This window comes from Apostichopus japonicus, chromosome 19, assembly GCF_037975245.1.
Source record: "Apostichopus japonicus isolate 1M-3 chromosome 19, ASM3797524v1, whole genome shotgun sequence".
In the NCBI taxonomy this organism is placed as follows: Eukaryota; Metazoa; Echinodermata; class Holothuroidea; order Aspidochirotida; family Stichopodidae; genus Apostichopus; species Apostichopus japonicus.
The window spans coordinates 2,831,827-2,848,542 of record NC_092579.1 but is presented as its reverse complement, the minus strand read 5'-3'; the positions used below and the strand labels follow the sequence as shown (position 1 = coordinate 2,848,542).

Below are 16,716 nucleotides of genomic sequence, written 5' to 3'. Positions count from 1 at the left end.
GCCATGTTTAGTCACATTTAATGACTAGCTTTAAAACTCAACCTTTATATAGTATATCAAAATCGTTGTTGTCTGAATATCTGTTAGGTATTAGTCTTTGTTATTTAAGTCTAATCTTTATAAGAGCTTTAACTTACTTCATCTTTGAAGTGACCACATTTTTTCCAATAACTCTGAGGACATGATGTTTGATGTTGACCCCCTCCCCAACCTCTTCCATGTGACTGTCCCTGGAAATCCAGGACATCTTCATCACCTTAGTTCAAGTAATCTCGTGGAGGCAAACTTGATATTGCTTAGTGTTTAGTGTTTAGAGAGGGCATTGAGGTCAAGTGGTTAAGGCAGTGGACTTGTGATCTAAGGATTACAGGTTCGAGTCCTGGCCAGATCATTGCGTTGTGTCCTTGGGCAAGGCATTTTATCTCCATCGCCTCTCTTCACCCAGGTGTATAATGGGGACTTGCGAGGTAACTTGTAAATATAGTTGAGTGCACCAGTTTGTAGGTGCACCCTATGGGAAGTCCCCGGGGGACACGTGGATGTGGTGTACTGTGATGCCCCAGGAGAGAATGATTGAATTGTGTACACTTTAGTGTGTAGGTGTGACAAGTTACCATTGACCAGGGTTAAGTTGTAAAGTCATGTGAGAGGGCGTTGGCCTTGAACAAGTACGCCTTGGTTTCTCATGCTTTTCTTTTAAATAATTGACAACCTATTTTCTGAAGTATTTATCTGCTTACCTCTTTGATGAGATCTGCGATATAGAGGGCGGTCAGCGGTGTTTGCTCTGCTACTTTCATCACCACACAACATCCAGCAGCCAAAGCAGGACCCAACTTCCAGGCTTGCATCAGCAATGGAAAATTCCACTATGACAAGTCAAACATAATTATATATTAATGTTTAAAATGAACAACTGTAAAACTGACTGCTCTGGGCTTGAGAATGCTGTTCTAGAAATAATTTTCTTTGCTCTTTTCCAAGTCATATATATACAAACACTAAAAAAAATGGTTATGATAAACAGCCATGAGCAATGGTTCAACTTACAATCCTGTGCAACAAAGAACTAAAATAAGAAATACATCTAGCAAGAAAAAGACAATTTGAAATTTGTTTCCTTTCTGTTTCTTGGGAGTCAAAGCAAGAGAAACAGCTATAAACAATGTTTTCACATTATATAAAATGAGAGACCTGTAAATTAGGTAATTGTTTAGAAGTCAAGAGGGTCATAACTGCCTGGCATTCCCATTTAGGCAGGACCTTTGTGAAAGAAAAACTGGGCTGCGTTTTGAACAACTCCTTACTTTGATATTAAAGAAGCACACAAAATTAAACTGCATATTGCAAGGCTATAATGCTGAGAAATATTGGGCAAGGTACCATAGTGGGTAGGAACAGGGTTTTTGACACATAAATAGACCATGGTATTATATAATATGTAGGATTTACAGGTCAATCTTGAGTTGTAGTTACAACATTAACCAATACCCACCAGGCCAGCAGTATTGCCAGGTGCAATATATCCCAGTAAGAGTGGTAATGACATACATTGATTATCACATGATTCACAATATTTTTCACAATACTAGCAGAGGAGAAGAGAAGGGGAAGGGGAAAGAGATACAGGCTAACCCAAAATCATACACATTTGTGATCAATGTTGCCAGATGTAATAACAATTTTGACAGCAATACCCAGCATAAATTGTTGTTATCTGATAAAGTAGTTCAAAATGAGGGCCAAGAATAATGGCTGATCTGACGAATGTCTGGATAAAAACCTCCAAAAACACACAGAATGGGCTGAGAGACTGATAGGGATACTATCAGCTGAGGTTAAACTAATAGTTGGTATTTCAGATTAGTTTTGGCTGACCTGGAAAAATCATTTGTTTAGCCTTTATCTAAACTTCTTGGTTCCAGGGATCATTTCAATGTATAGTTTCCATTACTGTAGAATCATATGACCAGAGACAGTTAAATCTTGCATGAGAACCTCTCATATTATACTGTTAAATTTACATTAAAGATTATAGTTTAGAATCTAGATTGGACTATGAAAGAAGGGAATTTCAAAATTTGTCAGCAAGAATACTCTGAAGGTCAACTTCCTGTAACTAAAATCACTACATTTGAACCCACAAAAGTACATTTAGGAGGTAATTTTATCACATCAGGTTAACATAATTTCTTGAAAATGGAGCTACTTGTAAAAATCACTCGACAAAATGAATTATGATCCAAATAAGGAAAAAGCTACCTGGGTCTGTTTTATTTATGCCAAATCAATACAGTACTACTAAGACCATACAAATCATTCAGTATTCACTCACGTTTGACTGGTAAACATCGAATATTATAAAATGACCCTTTTTGAATTGGTGGTTAGATGCCAGAGTCTATTAAGCAAACAGCACATTATTGACGGCAGAACACCTTTTCATGTATGTATGTATATATGATCTTCCCGCAAGCAGGAACTCACGAAAGAAGCCATGGAGGCTTTTAGACTCGCAAGCTGACCGAAGCCAATCTCTCGGAACACATCCATTTAATGTCCATGTCGGGAAGTTGTTATTGAACAACACCCTTGCCAGACGACACATAAAGATAGGCTGAGAATATCATATCAGCTGAGAATATCAGCCTATCATAAAGATAGGCTGAGAATAAATTTATGCCGAACACCCCATTGTTGTGTATGTACACAAACTGAAACTCCAAAACTTACTGGTTTGGATATTTACGAGTGACGAGCTTACCTGTCTCGCCACAACCTTAGCACCCTCATTCTACCGCGCCTAGAATGTCCTGGTAACCGTTTAACACTGTGCACCCTCTGTGACCCGGCTTCACGGGTCACTGCCCATCCTTCTCATGAGACCAAAGCCCTCCAAAGTGGTCTCTGCCTTGGAGTTGAGTAGTAGTCCTCCCCGACAGAAGGGGAAGACTACCCCCTCGACTCCTGAACTAACATCGAATTCTGACGCTACTGACGGGAGGGGGAGTACTTCCCCCCCAGTAGGGAGGGAGACTACCCTCTACGACCCCGTCCACGTCTGACCCCTTAACTCTAACAAGGAGGCCTAAAATAGCAGGAGATACTCTTAAGTTAGGCCCAACGCCCCGAACACTGTAGTGTAGATGTAGTGAGGAGACAGGTAAGTCACGAGACAACCGAAGTGAGAAGAACATTAGTTCATAGAGAAGGGGTTATACGACACTAAAAACCCCAGTAACTCACGGTGGAACTAGGTTACTACAAGTTACTACACGTTACTACGAGTTACTACCGGTTACTACAAGTTACTACGAGTTACTACCCATTCCTACACGATACTACGTCCAAAAAAAAAAATTTTTACCATGAACTCACCGATAAAATTAGGTGGCCGGGCGAGGACTCGTTCGGTGGAGGCCCTTCCTTTTTTTTTTTTCTCAGGTCTCTTGGCCTGTACAGGAAGGTGTATAGTCAGGTCAGTGCGACCGCTCCTCCGTCCGGCTGCGTCCCACCCCCCTCGGGGGAGGGAGGCGGGAATGGAGACAGGTAAGCTCGTCACTCGTAAATATCCAAACCAGTAAGTTTTGGAGTATTTACTTCGCTCCTCGCTTACCTGTCTCGCCACAACCTTAGCACCGAGTGGCACTGCCCGATGGTGGGAGGCCCGAGGGGTGGGACCTAATACCCGCCGGACCTCGCATCACCGCGCTACAAAACGCCGTCTCAGCCTGTAGAGAGTCCGAAAGGTAGCAGGTAACAAATGTTGTTGGCGTTCGCCAGGCTGCTGCCTTGAGAATGTCCTCCACTGGGACTCCCGCAAAAAGGGCTGTTGAGGCCGCTACTCCCCTGATGTCGTGGGCTCTCGGTGTAATTGTGCCGGTTGTAAACGGGCGGATGATCTCCGCCAGCCATCGGGAAATGGTGTCTTTGGACGCCGCTGAATAAGGTGCTCTCGGTAAGAACAAGGTCGTGGTTGTTCCTCTAAGGTGTTGGGTCTTGTTTAGATACCATTTGAGAGCTCGGACTGGGCACCACAGTTTATCCTCTGCGATTGAAGAGAGGGATTTTATTTCGGGGATAAAAATGTCCCCCGGCAGGAAGGATAGGACCTGGTTTTTGGCTAGGAAGGCCGGATCGGGGACCATTCTTACCCCGTGGTTCTCGAACCTGATATGGTTCTGTTTGGTGGAGAGAGCGTGGAGACAGCTTCTTCTTCTTGCTGACGCCAGAGCGATCAGAAATAGCGTTTTCTTTGTAAGAGATGCCAGCGAGGCTGAGGCCATGGGTTCGTACGGCGGTTTGGTGAGTGTTTGCAGCGCTGCTGACAAACTCCACGAGGGCGCGAGTCGCCTGATTCGGGGGCGCCTGTTCGCCATCCCCCTGATGAGCTGGGAGATGTCCCTGTTGCTGCCTGGGGTGGACCCATCTGCAAACCCACGATGTATAACGGTAATTGCCGACCTGTAGTTCTTGATGGTCGACACTTGCTTGCCTTCCTCGAAGAGGGAGTGAAGGAAGTCTACCACCTGTGCCAAAGAGGTTTCGGATGGCAGTACCTGTCTGTTGTGGCACCATTCCCCGAACTTGCGTAGTCGGGAATCGTAAGTAGCAACGGTTGTTGCCCTCCTGGCGTCGGCCGCGATCGCGGCAGCCGCTTCCGAAAAGCCCCTCTGTCGAAGGGAAGTCCTGACAACTTCCACGCAACTAGTTGTAGCCCTTTGATGTCTGGGTGGATGAGGGTCCCCCGTCTTTGGGACAGCAGATGGGGCGTGTCCGGTAGGATCGCTGGGGTGTCCATTAGAGGTTGTAGGAGCTCCCCGAACCATGGTCTGCGGGGCCAGAAGGGGGCTATCAGTATGACTCTTCCTCTGGAGTGGCGGATCTTTCTCAGGACCTGGCCGATCATGCAGAGCGGCGGGAAGGCGTAAGCTTCCAGATTGTTCCATGGGAAGGACATGGCGTCGATGTGGTGCGCCCTGGGGTGGAATTGTCTGGAGCAAAAAATCTGGAGTTTGGTGTTCTCCGCCGTCGCAAACAGGTCCACCATTGGTTTGCCGAAGATTTCGAAGATCCTGTTGCATGTTTTCTGGGACAGTGCCCACTCGTTTGGGTCCATCTGTCCTCTGGATAGAGCATCGGCCATCACATTTAGTTTTCCGGCGATGTGGGACGCCCGTAATGTCATTCCGGAGTCCTTGGCTGTCATCAGGACTTCCCAGGTCAGCTGGCATAACCTCTCGGAGTGAGTGCCCCCCTGCCTGTTTATGTACGCTACCACGGTGGTACTGTCCGTGAAGACGGTGGTTACTGTATTTTTCAGGTGTTCGTGGAACGACTCTAGGGCCCGTTTGACAGCCAACATCTCTAGTGAGTTGATGTGCCATGACTTTTCTGCTGTGGACCACGTCCCCCAGGCTGTCAAGTTCTTCCAGTGGGCTCCCCACCCTGTCAATGAGGCGTCCGTCGTGACCGATGTGTTTGGCAAACTGGTGGTGAAGGGGACCCCTTGGTCCCAATTGCCTGTGTCGTGCCACCATTGTAGATGGGGGGTGATGTCTTCCGATCGGCGGATCGGCGCTGTCTGGTCCAGGGTTAGTAGGTTGGCCGTTTTCCGCAGGTGGAGTTGCAGCGGACGCATGCGTAGTCTGCATAATGTCACCACGTCGACCAGGCTGGACATTAGCCCCAGGGCTCGGAGCCACGTTCCTGTGGGTGACTCTTGTGACGATATGATCTGGGCTGTGGCCGCTCTGACTGCCTCTATCCTTTGTTCTGAGGGACTGGCTATGCCTGTGGTGAGGTCTAGTCTGGCCCCCAGGAACTGGATCGTCTGTGTTGGTGTTAGCTGGGATTTTGTTTGATTGATTATCCAACCCAGTTCCTGAAGGGTCTCTCCTACTATGAGCCAGTCGTCGAGGTAGGCGTACAGCGTTACTCCTTGTTTCCTGAGGTAGGCGATTACCGTTCCTGCCACTCTTGTGAAGACTCTTGGTGCCGTAGACAGGCCGAACGGGAGTGACCTGAATGTAAATCTCCTTCCGGCGTATTGGAAGGCTAGGTACCGCTGGTGACGTGGATGTATTGGTATATGTAAGTAGGCGTCCTGTAGGTCTACGCTTGCCGCCCACATGCCCTTTCTGAGCAGGGGTAGGATTAAATTTAGGGTCTCCATACGGAAACGTTTTGGTTCTACGTAATTTTTGTTGAGGGGTTTTAGGTTCAAGATCGGGCGCCAAGACCCGTCCCGTTTTTGTGTTAGAAACAGGGAGGAGCGGAAGAGGGGTCCCGCCTCTCCCGACACCTCTACAATTGCCCGCTTCGCCAGCAAGGCTGATACTTCCCCTTCTAGTGCTGCTTGTTGGACGGGGTCGGTGGGTATTGGAGTAGGTCTTCCCCCCTCCCCGGAGGGCGGGGCGGAGGTGAACTCTATCTTGTACCCTTGTGAGATCGTCTCCAATACCCACTTGTCCCCGCCCAAAATGTCCCATTGCTGGGTGAAAAGTGACAGTCTCCCCCCCACCTGCGGCGTTGCCGTGGTGAGGTGGGCACCCCTAGGGCCGGGCGGCAAACGGTGGTCTAGTGGAGGAGCGGTCGCCGTCCCGTCGGGTCGTCGTCGGGCTTCTGCCTGAGCCTCGTGTTCCCCACGGGCGAGGTGGTCGGCTAGTTGTTCCTCTTGATCTGCCCCGTGGGGTACCTCTCATGGGTGTCCTGAGGGACGTTCCTCTGCCTCCTCTGGTTGGTCTAGATTCTCTTAGGCGGTGCGGTCTTGACCTGAATCTCTCAGAGGAGCGGAATTCCGATTTGGCTAATGTCTCTCTGCGTGAGACTTCCTCCTGGAGTTTTTGTTGGAAGCTACCAGCGAAGAGGTCGTCTCCCAAGGAGGGCAGGGCTAGCATTCTCTCCTTAGCTTCCACGGATGGCCAGCGGATGGAGGAGATGACGTTTTCCCTCCTGGCCTTGACTGAACGTATAGCGACTCTAGCAAACTGGTCGAAGGCCAGTCTCACAAGCGGTCCGAGGAGTAGTAAAAGTTGGCCTGCCTCGTTTCTGGACACGTAGGTATCGTCCTGTGGAAGTTGTTGGTGATATCTCATCAGCACCTCCGCGGTCAGCATGAGAACAGAAGTAAACTTCATTCCGGAGCGTGCGGCCAGGTCGACATCAACTAGGAGCTGCTCTAGCTTCTTCTGGCTAGGATTTTTGAAGATGTGTGAGGAGGAAGAGCCCTGCTCGGACCTTAGCTTTTCTCTAGCCTCCTGCGGTATGGTCGGGCATTTGAAAAGGGTTTTCCATGCTTCGTCTGGTTCTGCTTTTGCCGGGAACGCGGTCCATCTCTTTTTATCCGCGATAGCCTCGAACCTGTCATAACAGGAGGCGTCGACTGGAATGGTAGATTTCGGACGGGTAGAGGTCTCCCCTGTGGCTGTGAGTTTGGAAACTTGGGTCGGTTTAGTTGTCACTTCGGGAGTGTCTTCGAACCCAAGGTGTTTGCGGAAGATTTCTGCCACCCGCGTGGTTAGTTCCGGGGGTAAACTGCCTCCCGCCGTGGGAGCTTCCTCTTCCTCGAAGATGCCTGGGAACTCCTCTTCCAAAGGGTCGAACTCCGGGGGGACGTCAGAGTTGTCCTCCAGACCCGATAGATTTACGGAGGCTCTGCAGTCCAGAGTGTCCTCTCCGAGGGTGACTGCCTCCGGTTCCAGGGGGGGTTCCGGGACCGTAGTGGTCGTTGTAGCCGCTTTTTGGCTCCCGGCTTCTGTTTCTGCCTCGGCTCTCTGTTGTTCTCTCTCGAGGAGCGGCTTTAGGAGACCTGTCAATTGGGCTAGCCACGAGGGCTCTTCCTCGTGACGCTGTTTGTGTGGTCGATACCTCCTCTTAGCCCTACGGTATCCATCATCGGAGGAGTCGGAAGACTGGTCTGATGCTGGCGACCATCCCCTCCTGGTACCTCGTCTGGGGGATCGGGACCGTGATCGGGTGCGGTCCCGTCTGGCCGGGTTGCGTGAGGGATTCCTTCCTCTGCTCTCTCGGTCGGGGATCCCAGCTGGGGATCGTGATGGCTGTGGTTCTCGGCCCCGCTCCGGGACCGGCTCTGGTTGGACAGCGATCCTCCGGCCTCTGGCTCTCTGCTGTGCGCCCCGGAAGGAGCTCGAGTTGGGCTTGTCGGTGCCCGTGGCACCTGCCTCTCCGGCGGGTTATTTCTCTGCGACCCAGATTGGGAAGCCTTCTCGGTGCCGGCGAGGCCGGACTTTTTCTTGGGCACTTTTCTCTTGGCCGGAGCCTTGCCCTTGTCTTTGCCTTTCCCCTTGGTCATGACTGATCCGGACGTCGCCGGGACCGTGGGAGGCATTTTCTCTCTCTCTTTCTCTCTTTCTCTTTCTCTCTCTCCTTCTCTTTCTCTCTCTTTCCCTTTCTCTCCTTCTTCCTCGGCCCCTACTGGGCCCCTCTCCAACACCTCTCCTTCTTCTTCCTCTCCTAACTGTGCTCGGTCTCCCGTTGTTCGGGACCCACTGGGGTTGGGGAGCAGGTCGAGTTTATCCTGAAGTTTGCTTCTCTGGCCTGCTAGCCAGGTATCAATGTCTAGCCATTGGTTGGGGGTGAAGTTGATACACACTAGGCAGGGGTCCCTCCTCGTGCACGTACGGCACTTGGGACAGAGATCGTGCTCATCCCAGGCCCTCCCTGGCCGGAACCTAGAGCAGTTAACGCACTTCAACTGGCTTCTGGACATGACTGAAAAACCCCGGTTAAGGAAGAAGAATCTAACAAAACGATAGGAGAGGGAAGCTAAAAAGGGGGAGAGAAGCAATAAGATCTGTGGGAAAACACACTAGGCTTAACACCGTGCCTCGGCTAGAGGCCCGCGGCTTACAATGGTAACAATTAGGCCTAAGCCGACCCACAAAAGTCTAACTAACTAGCAAGGGCAGGGAGGAGAGAAGACAACGAATTAACGAAAAAAACGAATAATGAAGGCAGGAGAATTAAAGTGAACAACAAAATTGAACAACTAAACAGTGGGTGAGGGAAAGGCGTGATAGCGTGTGTAGCCTAAAAAGGCGGGAACTAGCGTAACTACGGTAAACAAATCGCAGAACTGCTACCCACGCAAGTTTTCTGCACAGAAAAAAACGGCGCGAGCGCCGCTAACAAAAACCAGCCCTAAAAAACCTCCCAAGAATAGGAAAAGGATACTTATCGGGCTGCAACGGTTAGAATGCTTCAGCAAACAGTAGGTGGAAAAAAATTCCGATTCTAGGAACCAAAATTGGACAGAAATCGATGGAATAATATCCGCTCGAAAATAACGATGTAGACGCTTTGGTTGGTAGAATGAGAAGGATGGGCAGTGACCCGTGAAGCCGGGTCACAGAGGGTGCACAGTGTTAAAAGGTTACCAGGACATTCTAGGCGCGGTAGAATGAGGGTGCTAAGGTTGTGGCGAGACAGGTAAGCGAGGAGCGAAGTAAATAAAGGCATATATATTCTCTCAGCCACAAAATACATTCATACAGCAAAATATCAACTTGTGATTCATACAAACACTCATTATGTGGCACGCATTTGAAGTAGGAATAGTCTGACAGAAAGCACTTCATAGTGCTCAGAAACATCCCTGGAATGTTTAAATTGTTTACAATTAGAGCACCCTCCACCTCCCAGCTAGACCACCCTGCACACCCCATGCTCTTTATACTCATAGCTATCCGTCTTTGCGTGTGAATGGCGGCTAGAGGTGAAAATTACAAAGGGGAACTTATTCTTGAGTTCAATAGGGAGCCTAGTGGCATTTAGAACTCTGCCCTTTGCTCGTAGTGCTAAATGTCAGTTAGGCTATAACAGTGATCTACAGACATAGTTTTTATGATCCTGTTTGTGACAGACAACCTAACAACCTTGACTAATTGCCACTGAAATGTTATCATTGTAACTAGCATTTCATCTCTTTGAGTAGGCAAGATATGCTGTCCACAATAAGCTGTCCACAATACTGCAATCCACAATACTGATATGCTGTCCACAATATTGCAATCCACACATAAATAAATTCTTTTCACTGAACAAAGCCAGGACAACCTTCATCTATCATATATACAAGAAATTGGTGAAGGAGTAATCAAACAATTCTATTTCCTACCTCATATAATTATATAGTTTTAAGCACATTTTTACCCATTGTGTACAATTGTTTTATTAATTGCTGGTATAAAGAGCAGAAGTATCTCTAGAAGTCTAACTTTACTTACTGGTATTATTTGTCCACAAACTCCGACTGGTTCCTGTCTAGTGTAGGCGAAATTGTTACCATCTGTGCAAAAAGGAAATGAATAAATTGACTGAGAGTTACAAGAAAATGTAGCAACCAGTCACAATCTGCTCAGTGTCAAGAAGGAATTGGAACTGAACATTAAAATTACTTGTAGAAAATTGAAAATGTAATATCAGTACACAGTAATAAGAAATACTACATATATATTGAAGATATACTACTGTATATTAAGTACAGCTTTGATGTATGTGTGCTATGACTACTTAGAGAAAGAGAATTTGTTCAATGGTTTTCACATTGATTTTGATCACTTTTTCTACATTTTTTATGCTAAAATCCGATAACAATACAAAACTACATTACTTTACTAATAATAAGGATTATAGTCAAGTTTCATACGTTTCCAATAGTAAACCAAGCAGTCCAATTATGATAATTTCAATCTTTGGGAAAAGGCAAAAAAGTGTTTCACGAATGACTTTAAAATAACTCCTAACCAGCTAGATGCAATGTGACCATGTAGTACTTTTCTCTGCCTGCTGAAGCTTGTTTGGGATGTTTACTGGTTTCAATTAAAGGGTGTGAAGACTCGCGCACAAAGAAACGCCTCACGCCGGTAATCTGACCTTGTTTCGAATGAGGTGTAACAGAGGTTTTAGACACCACCATCGATCCCAGAAAATACACACACAGCTTGCTACCGTCGGTAATTAGACACTAGTGTACAGTCAGTACATACAGCTACGGTCAATACCCACAACACAGTATACATAGCAGCCATGGACATCTCAGGTTTAGATAAAAGATAACAAGGTATCACGTTTCATTACTGTCTGCATTTTGTAGCGACAAGAAAAAATCTTCACCTGTAAGCAACGGAAAGTTAACTTTTTCAGAGCACAGCACACGGTTTGGGGCGAGTCTTCAATGCCTTTAAACTAAAGGATACCCAGATACAGCTGTGTCTGTTTGTTAATGGGTTCAGAGAGCTCTTGTAGCAACTCCCCCATTTTACTGACCACAAATTCATAGGAAAATGTTATTCTTTTTGAAGGATAAACAGTATGCGAAGGAAGCATGGTAATTTTGTTCAGGAAAATTTGTTTTCTATGGGATGAATCCTTACAATTAGGCTTTGCACTGTGATAGTAGCAATAATGATTTAAGGAATTGTAAAGATTATCAAACTACACATTATGTCCAGATCAACAAAGATGTTACTCATTACAATGCATATTTAAATGTAACTCATGAATATGGATAACAAATTCCATGGTAATTTGTTAAAAGAGACCACTGTATTAGTGAAGGATACTGTACACTTGAAGAATGCAACACTAGTGCTCATACATGCATGCACTAGTGTAGTTATTGATTCACTGTATATTACTGTAAGTTATGCTGACCTATGCATTCTACAGAGACTGCGATATATGGATGAATAACTTCCTTTAGAGAAATTCACACCATGAGTCAGCAGATATATAGACTATTATGCAACTACCATAGATCTAGTTATTAGTTAATACTTGCTAACAGTGTTCATGCCAGCGATATTGGCTAAATCATCAGGGGGTCACTCCCCTCTGGGGTTACAAGGGGAAAGCACCTGGCCGGGCATGAAGGGGCCAAACGCCCCCGTAAAAACTTTCAGCATTCATTTTAGTGGCATGAAAGCTACAAATATGCACATAACTTTAACAAAGTGACAACTGACAAAACTAAAAGTGAAGAAACACAGATATATATATCTCTGTTTATTATCCTTATCTAGGTGAAACATTAAAGTACCTTTCCCCTTCCCTCCTTTATCTCTGTTCCTTCTTCTATTGTCAAACATTACAAACAACAATGTGATTTACAGCAGTTCTGCTACTTGCACTTGTGCTTCTTGGTACTCTTGCAATGCTTAGATACTAAGATACCAAAGCAATGCAGTTCGGTAGCTCGCCTAGTAGTTTAGTTTAAAATCATTAACAAACACGTTAAAAATTATGGAAATTTTCAAATTCGCTGAGAACATGGTTAATACTAATATATGTAAGATTTGTCTGAGTGATGAAACTCTTAGTTTTTTTAGTGGACTTATTATTAATAACTGCAGCGTGGCCAGACTTTATTGTAAGTCGCGCTATATAAAAACTGATTATTATTATTATTATTAACTGGCTGATTAATTTCCCCTTGATCAATGCAATTTGACAAATACTTACCTGGTGGGCTGCAGTAGATTGAGCAGTTGTGAATGTATGAAGTGATACTCCTCTTGGGGTTTTGTAAACTTCTTGGTCATGGGCAACCAAACCCCCCCCACCCCTCCCCCCTCCCCACTCCGAAAATGCTTTTAACAGTTGTCAGTTACTTGACCCCCCCCCCCATCACCTCACTCTTGAACTTTTAAATGCCATCTACTGATTAGTTTGACTCTTTTAATATGGAATCGCCACAAATGAAAATGCTTAATTTTTTTTTTAGAGACTGCTAAAATTCTGAAATTTTAACCCTGTGTGGTCAGAGCATTGAAGTTGGAAGAGAAAGACACAATGACAAAAATTCCTCAACAAAATAAACTTTGTTTGAATGCCCTTCAATTATCACCTTATACAGCCACTAGCTTTGCTATAATTGTTGGTAATATAATAAAAGTCTACAATTTGACCGATTCTTTAGAAACGTTAAGCCGGGTAGATGACTGCGCCTAATTAGCTGTCACTGATTGGCACTTACAAGAGGTACTGGACCATAAATTTTTATACTAAAAGTAAACTGGTCTGAACGACAATTTGTAACTACAATTGAGAGCCCTTGTCACCCATCTGGTGACGAGTTATGAATTGAGATTCAAAAGCAGAGACATGAATGAGAATATATGAAATTTGACCCAATAGTGCCAGTAATACAGGAATCGATTTGATTAACCAACTCCAGGTCAGGGAAAGTACTGCTATGTGACTCCTTTATGTAGTGTTAAATTGAAATGACTTGTTGCAATACTGCTTCCTTCTTTATTTGTCTAAATCAAATGTTAAACTGGCAGAATAAAATTTAATCTTTCTATCAAACTTCTCTCATTTTCATAGATGTGTAAAAATCATTTTTAATGTGTATCATGAAGGATATTAAATGATATTAACACAGGCATGAGAACAGGGATATAACATCTCTATATGAAACCATTAAGCTAAAGCTGTGAGAAAACTCACAAACTCAGGCGATGAACAACCATGGAGCAACTTTGAATATCTGTTTAATCCATTATTAATAAGTACATGAGGAGGAAGGGGGGGGGAATCCCTGTGGAAAGGTAACAACAGCACAAGGATGAAAGATGTGAGTTTGGCAGAGCAATCAAGAAGTACCAAGAAGAAAGTGGATGCCAGTCCTTCTTTTCTATTACATCATAGGACACGATGATCAAATATCTATGCAGAAACTGGCGGAACTTTTCAAACAGAACTTTGCCAGAACCTTTCTGTCCCTCATATCATCTTTGGTGGGCTGTATATTAGCAGGGATCTATTCTTTTGCTCTCGCTTGAGATATGGTGAAGGTGAACCGTAATATTATTATATAAAACATATGAAGAAATGACACATCAATTGTAATATGGTCATACTGTTTGTGTCATAATGGTAGTAACTGTTTGTGGAAATACTGTACCTCACAAAATCTGACCTATATCTACAGCATAATACATAGCATATGAAGATATAATAACTCCATTATTAACAGTAGACAGTACAGTTGTTATCCTAGGGCATGAATCATATTTACCAGGGCAGCTTTAGTATGCATGGCTGACAGACAATCAATCAAACAACACTAGAATAGTTCAGAAAGTAAAAGAATCTGTCTTTTTTATGGCAGCTTACATAAAATCAGATTTGTAAAAACCATTTCAACTTTTAGGTCCACTAGAAAATCTATTCGTTTCTACGATGAAGTGCTCACAGTTTTATGGCTAGAAGTTTAAATTCTAACAGATCAAAGAACCAATAGGTATTCAATATTTGTTTAATACATAACACAGTAAACCAGGTGGGACCTACTAAAAATAACAACCTTGCAAAGGTAACATTAAATGACAACAGATGCCTATATGAACTGCAGAAACAACAATGTTTGGGTTTAGCCCATGGATCATCTTTTACTTCTTTGTTGGGTTCTTTAGAAACCTTTACAACCTTTGAAAAAGCTGCTTGAAAAATTTTCATTAAAGGTGGCGTAACATGCCTAGTGTTTCAAGTGGTTGTTTGTGATCAAAATCCATGTTTTCTTTATGAGTATTAACATAGTGCTCCTCACCCTATGTACTTAGTGAGTACAATCAGCTTCAAAGGTAGTCTAAAGAGGCCATATTTGTAAAGTGTACTTCTCTTCTTTTGTCATTAGTATAACTACAGACAACTGCTTCCACTTGATGTGTCATTCCCTACCCATCCCCACCCCCTCCCTGCCCCCAACCTCTCCTTTTCCCCTAGAGATAGTCGAAACATTAACTACTTGTGTATGTGGTTCGTATCGGAAAGGGCTTTTGCCCATAGAGAAATTGATAACATGATTTGAGTTTCTAAATTGGGTATTTTTGTGTTAACGTGGTTAACTTACTGAGAAGTAGAGGGGAGGCAATCGGGTGGGAGGGGGGGGGAGGATGTTTTTGATCAGTAGTATCTTTCAGTAAACTAATAGTTAAAGACAACAAAATTTGAAATCCTGCAACTGGAACAACAGTAACCTAAGATCCAGGAAATGTCATCCATATCTTTGAGGAAATAGTATGAAGCAAATCAACAGATGTTCCACTTTTGACGTTTAACTTTGGGTCCTATCTGCAAAGCCATTCCGTAAATAAATCAAGCAGAACTTAGAGTAAAAGACTCTTTTCCTTTACAAAAAATATTACAACAGAAGGCAAAGTTAACAATGAAGAAAGTCAACAAAAGTTTCCTCTCACCTGCAGGGATAGTCTGCCCATGAATTTTATCTGCCCAGCCAGCATAGTACCTGAAGATTAAACACATATCAGTGAGCAAACATGATTGCAGAACACTCTATGATTAATTCCTGCTTAAATGCCCAAGTTGTTATGATTCATAAACAGCGTAGCAATGTTGCTGAACCTCAAATTCTATAATAACAGTACATTCCACAATGCATAGTGACACATATGCATTCTGCCTTTTGGGTCTGTAGAGAAAATTTGTGACTTACATTCCACCTACCAACTTTGATGTAACAATGATTAAAAGACAAAAGCAAGTAGTTCACTTGGCTACTTGAGGCTCACTATATACTGTACTATGCAAAGAATTTACAATGACAAACCGCAAAGCACGATTCCTAAAAACAAAGTAGCCTGCTAATACAAAGTGCCACAAAAGATTAATGAAGGAAAAGTTCAAACTTGCCAACCACTTCTTGCATAATGCAAAATGTCAGAAGGAAATACAGTTCTGTTTCTCAAAAGAAGCAGAACTTGTACTCACTATAAGAAAGACACATGCAAAGTATGAGCAATGTGATGTAACCTATCTTGGGATGTCCTGTTTACAAGACTTGTGTTTAGAAGGCTTTACAGAGTGTGTCCTTGGCTGACACCAAATGACTAGTGACCAAACATGCATGAGTTGCATTTTCATTCTCTCCACAGCCTACATAATGAACCACTCCCCTGTGGTCAAGCAATGCCTATGTACTGAACCGCTCGGTTGTGACAAACGTGATGAAATATACTGCTTTAATAGGGAGACTTTTAAAGAGGTACTTTGATATTTGGTAAGGAATTTAACTGATGTTACAGTAGGACATAGAATTGAACAAACCTGTAATGTTGAATGGTCAGTGCCAGATCAGCTGCAAATGCAACTTGATATGGCTTCCCATTGTCCAAAGTCTCCAAACTCTAGGAGTAACAAAGAGAGAGATCAATAATAATAATAATAAATGAGACCTATATAGCGCCAAATCAGTAAACAAAAGTTACTGCTCAAAGCGCTTTACAAAGAAAGTAAATTAATTTACAAAAGAACAAGTGAAAAAATGGGTCTTAAGTAGACTTTTGAAAGTAGAAAGTTTATAGCATGTTCGAATGTGATCTGGTAACTTGTTCCAGAGATAAGACCCAGAGTATTGGAAGCTTCTGTAACCATAGTTCTTCAATCGAAGTGTGCGAGTTGGAGTATATGGCAAGAGAAGTTGTGACAGGTACACAGGCCGTTCAAGATGATGAGCACAGAAGGTGAGAAGATACTGGATTCTGTAGCTGATAGGGAGCCAATGAAGTTCCTTCAGAAGTGGGGTGGTGCGGCACTTTCTTCCTTTCCTTTTCACAATACGGGCAGCGGTGTTTTGGATCTTTTGGAGTTTCTTGATGGCCGAATCAGGAAGGCCAAATAAAAGTGAATTTAGAAAATCAAGCTTTGATGTCACAAACACATGGACAAACG

At 44.2% G+C, this 16,716-nt stretch overlaps 1 protein-coding gene across 1 annotated transcript in view; it reads right to left on the bottom strand.

Annotated features, from left to right (window-relative positions):
• LOC139960405 (aldehyde dehydrogenase, mitochondrial-like) overlaps positions 1–16,716 on the bottom strand; it is a 33,053-nt gene that overhangs the window by 9,900 nt on the left and 6,437 nt on the right. Inside the window, exons 4-7 of the mRNA XM_071958749.1 lie at positions 16,093–16,172; positions 15,225–15,274; positions 10,248–10,309; positions 741–869 (exon numbers count right to left, since the gene is read on the bottom strand). Coding sequence (XP_071814850.1) covers positions 741–869; positions 10,248–10,309; positions 15,225–15,274; positions 16,093–16,172 — 321 coding nt within the window. The remainder of the gene's footprint in view (positions 1–740; positions 870–10,247; positions 10,310–15,224; positions 15,275–16,092; positions 16,173–16,716) is intronic.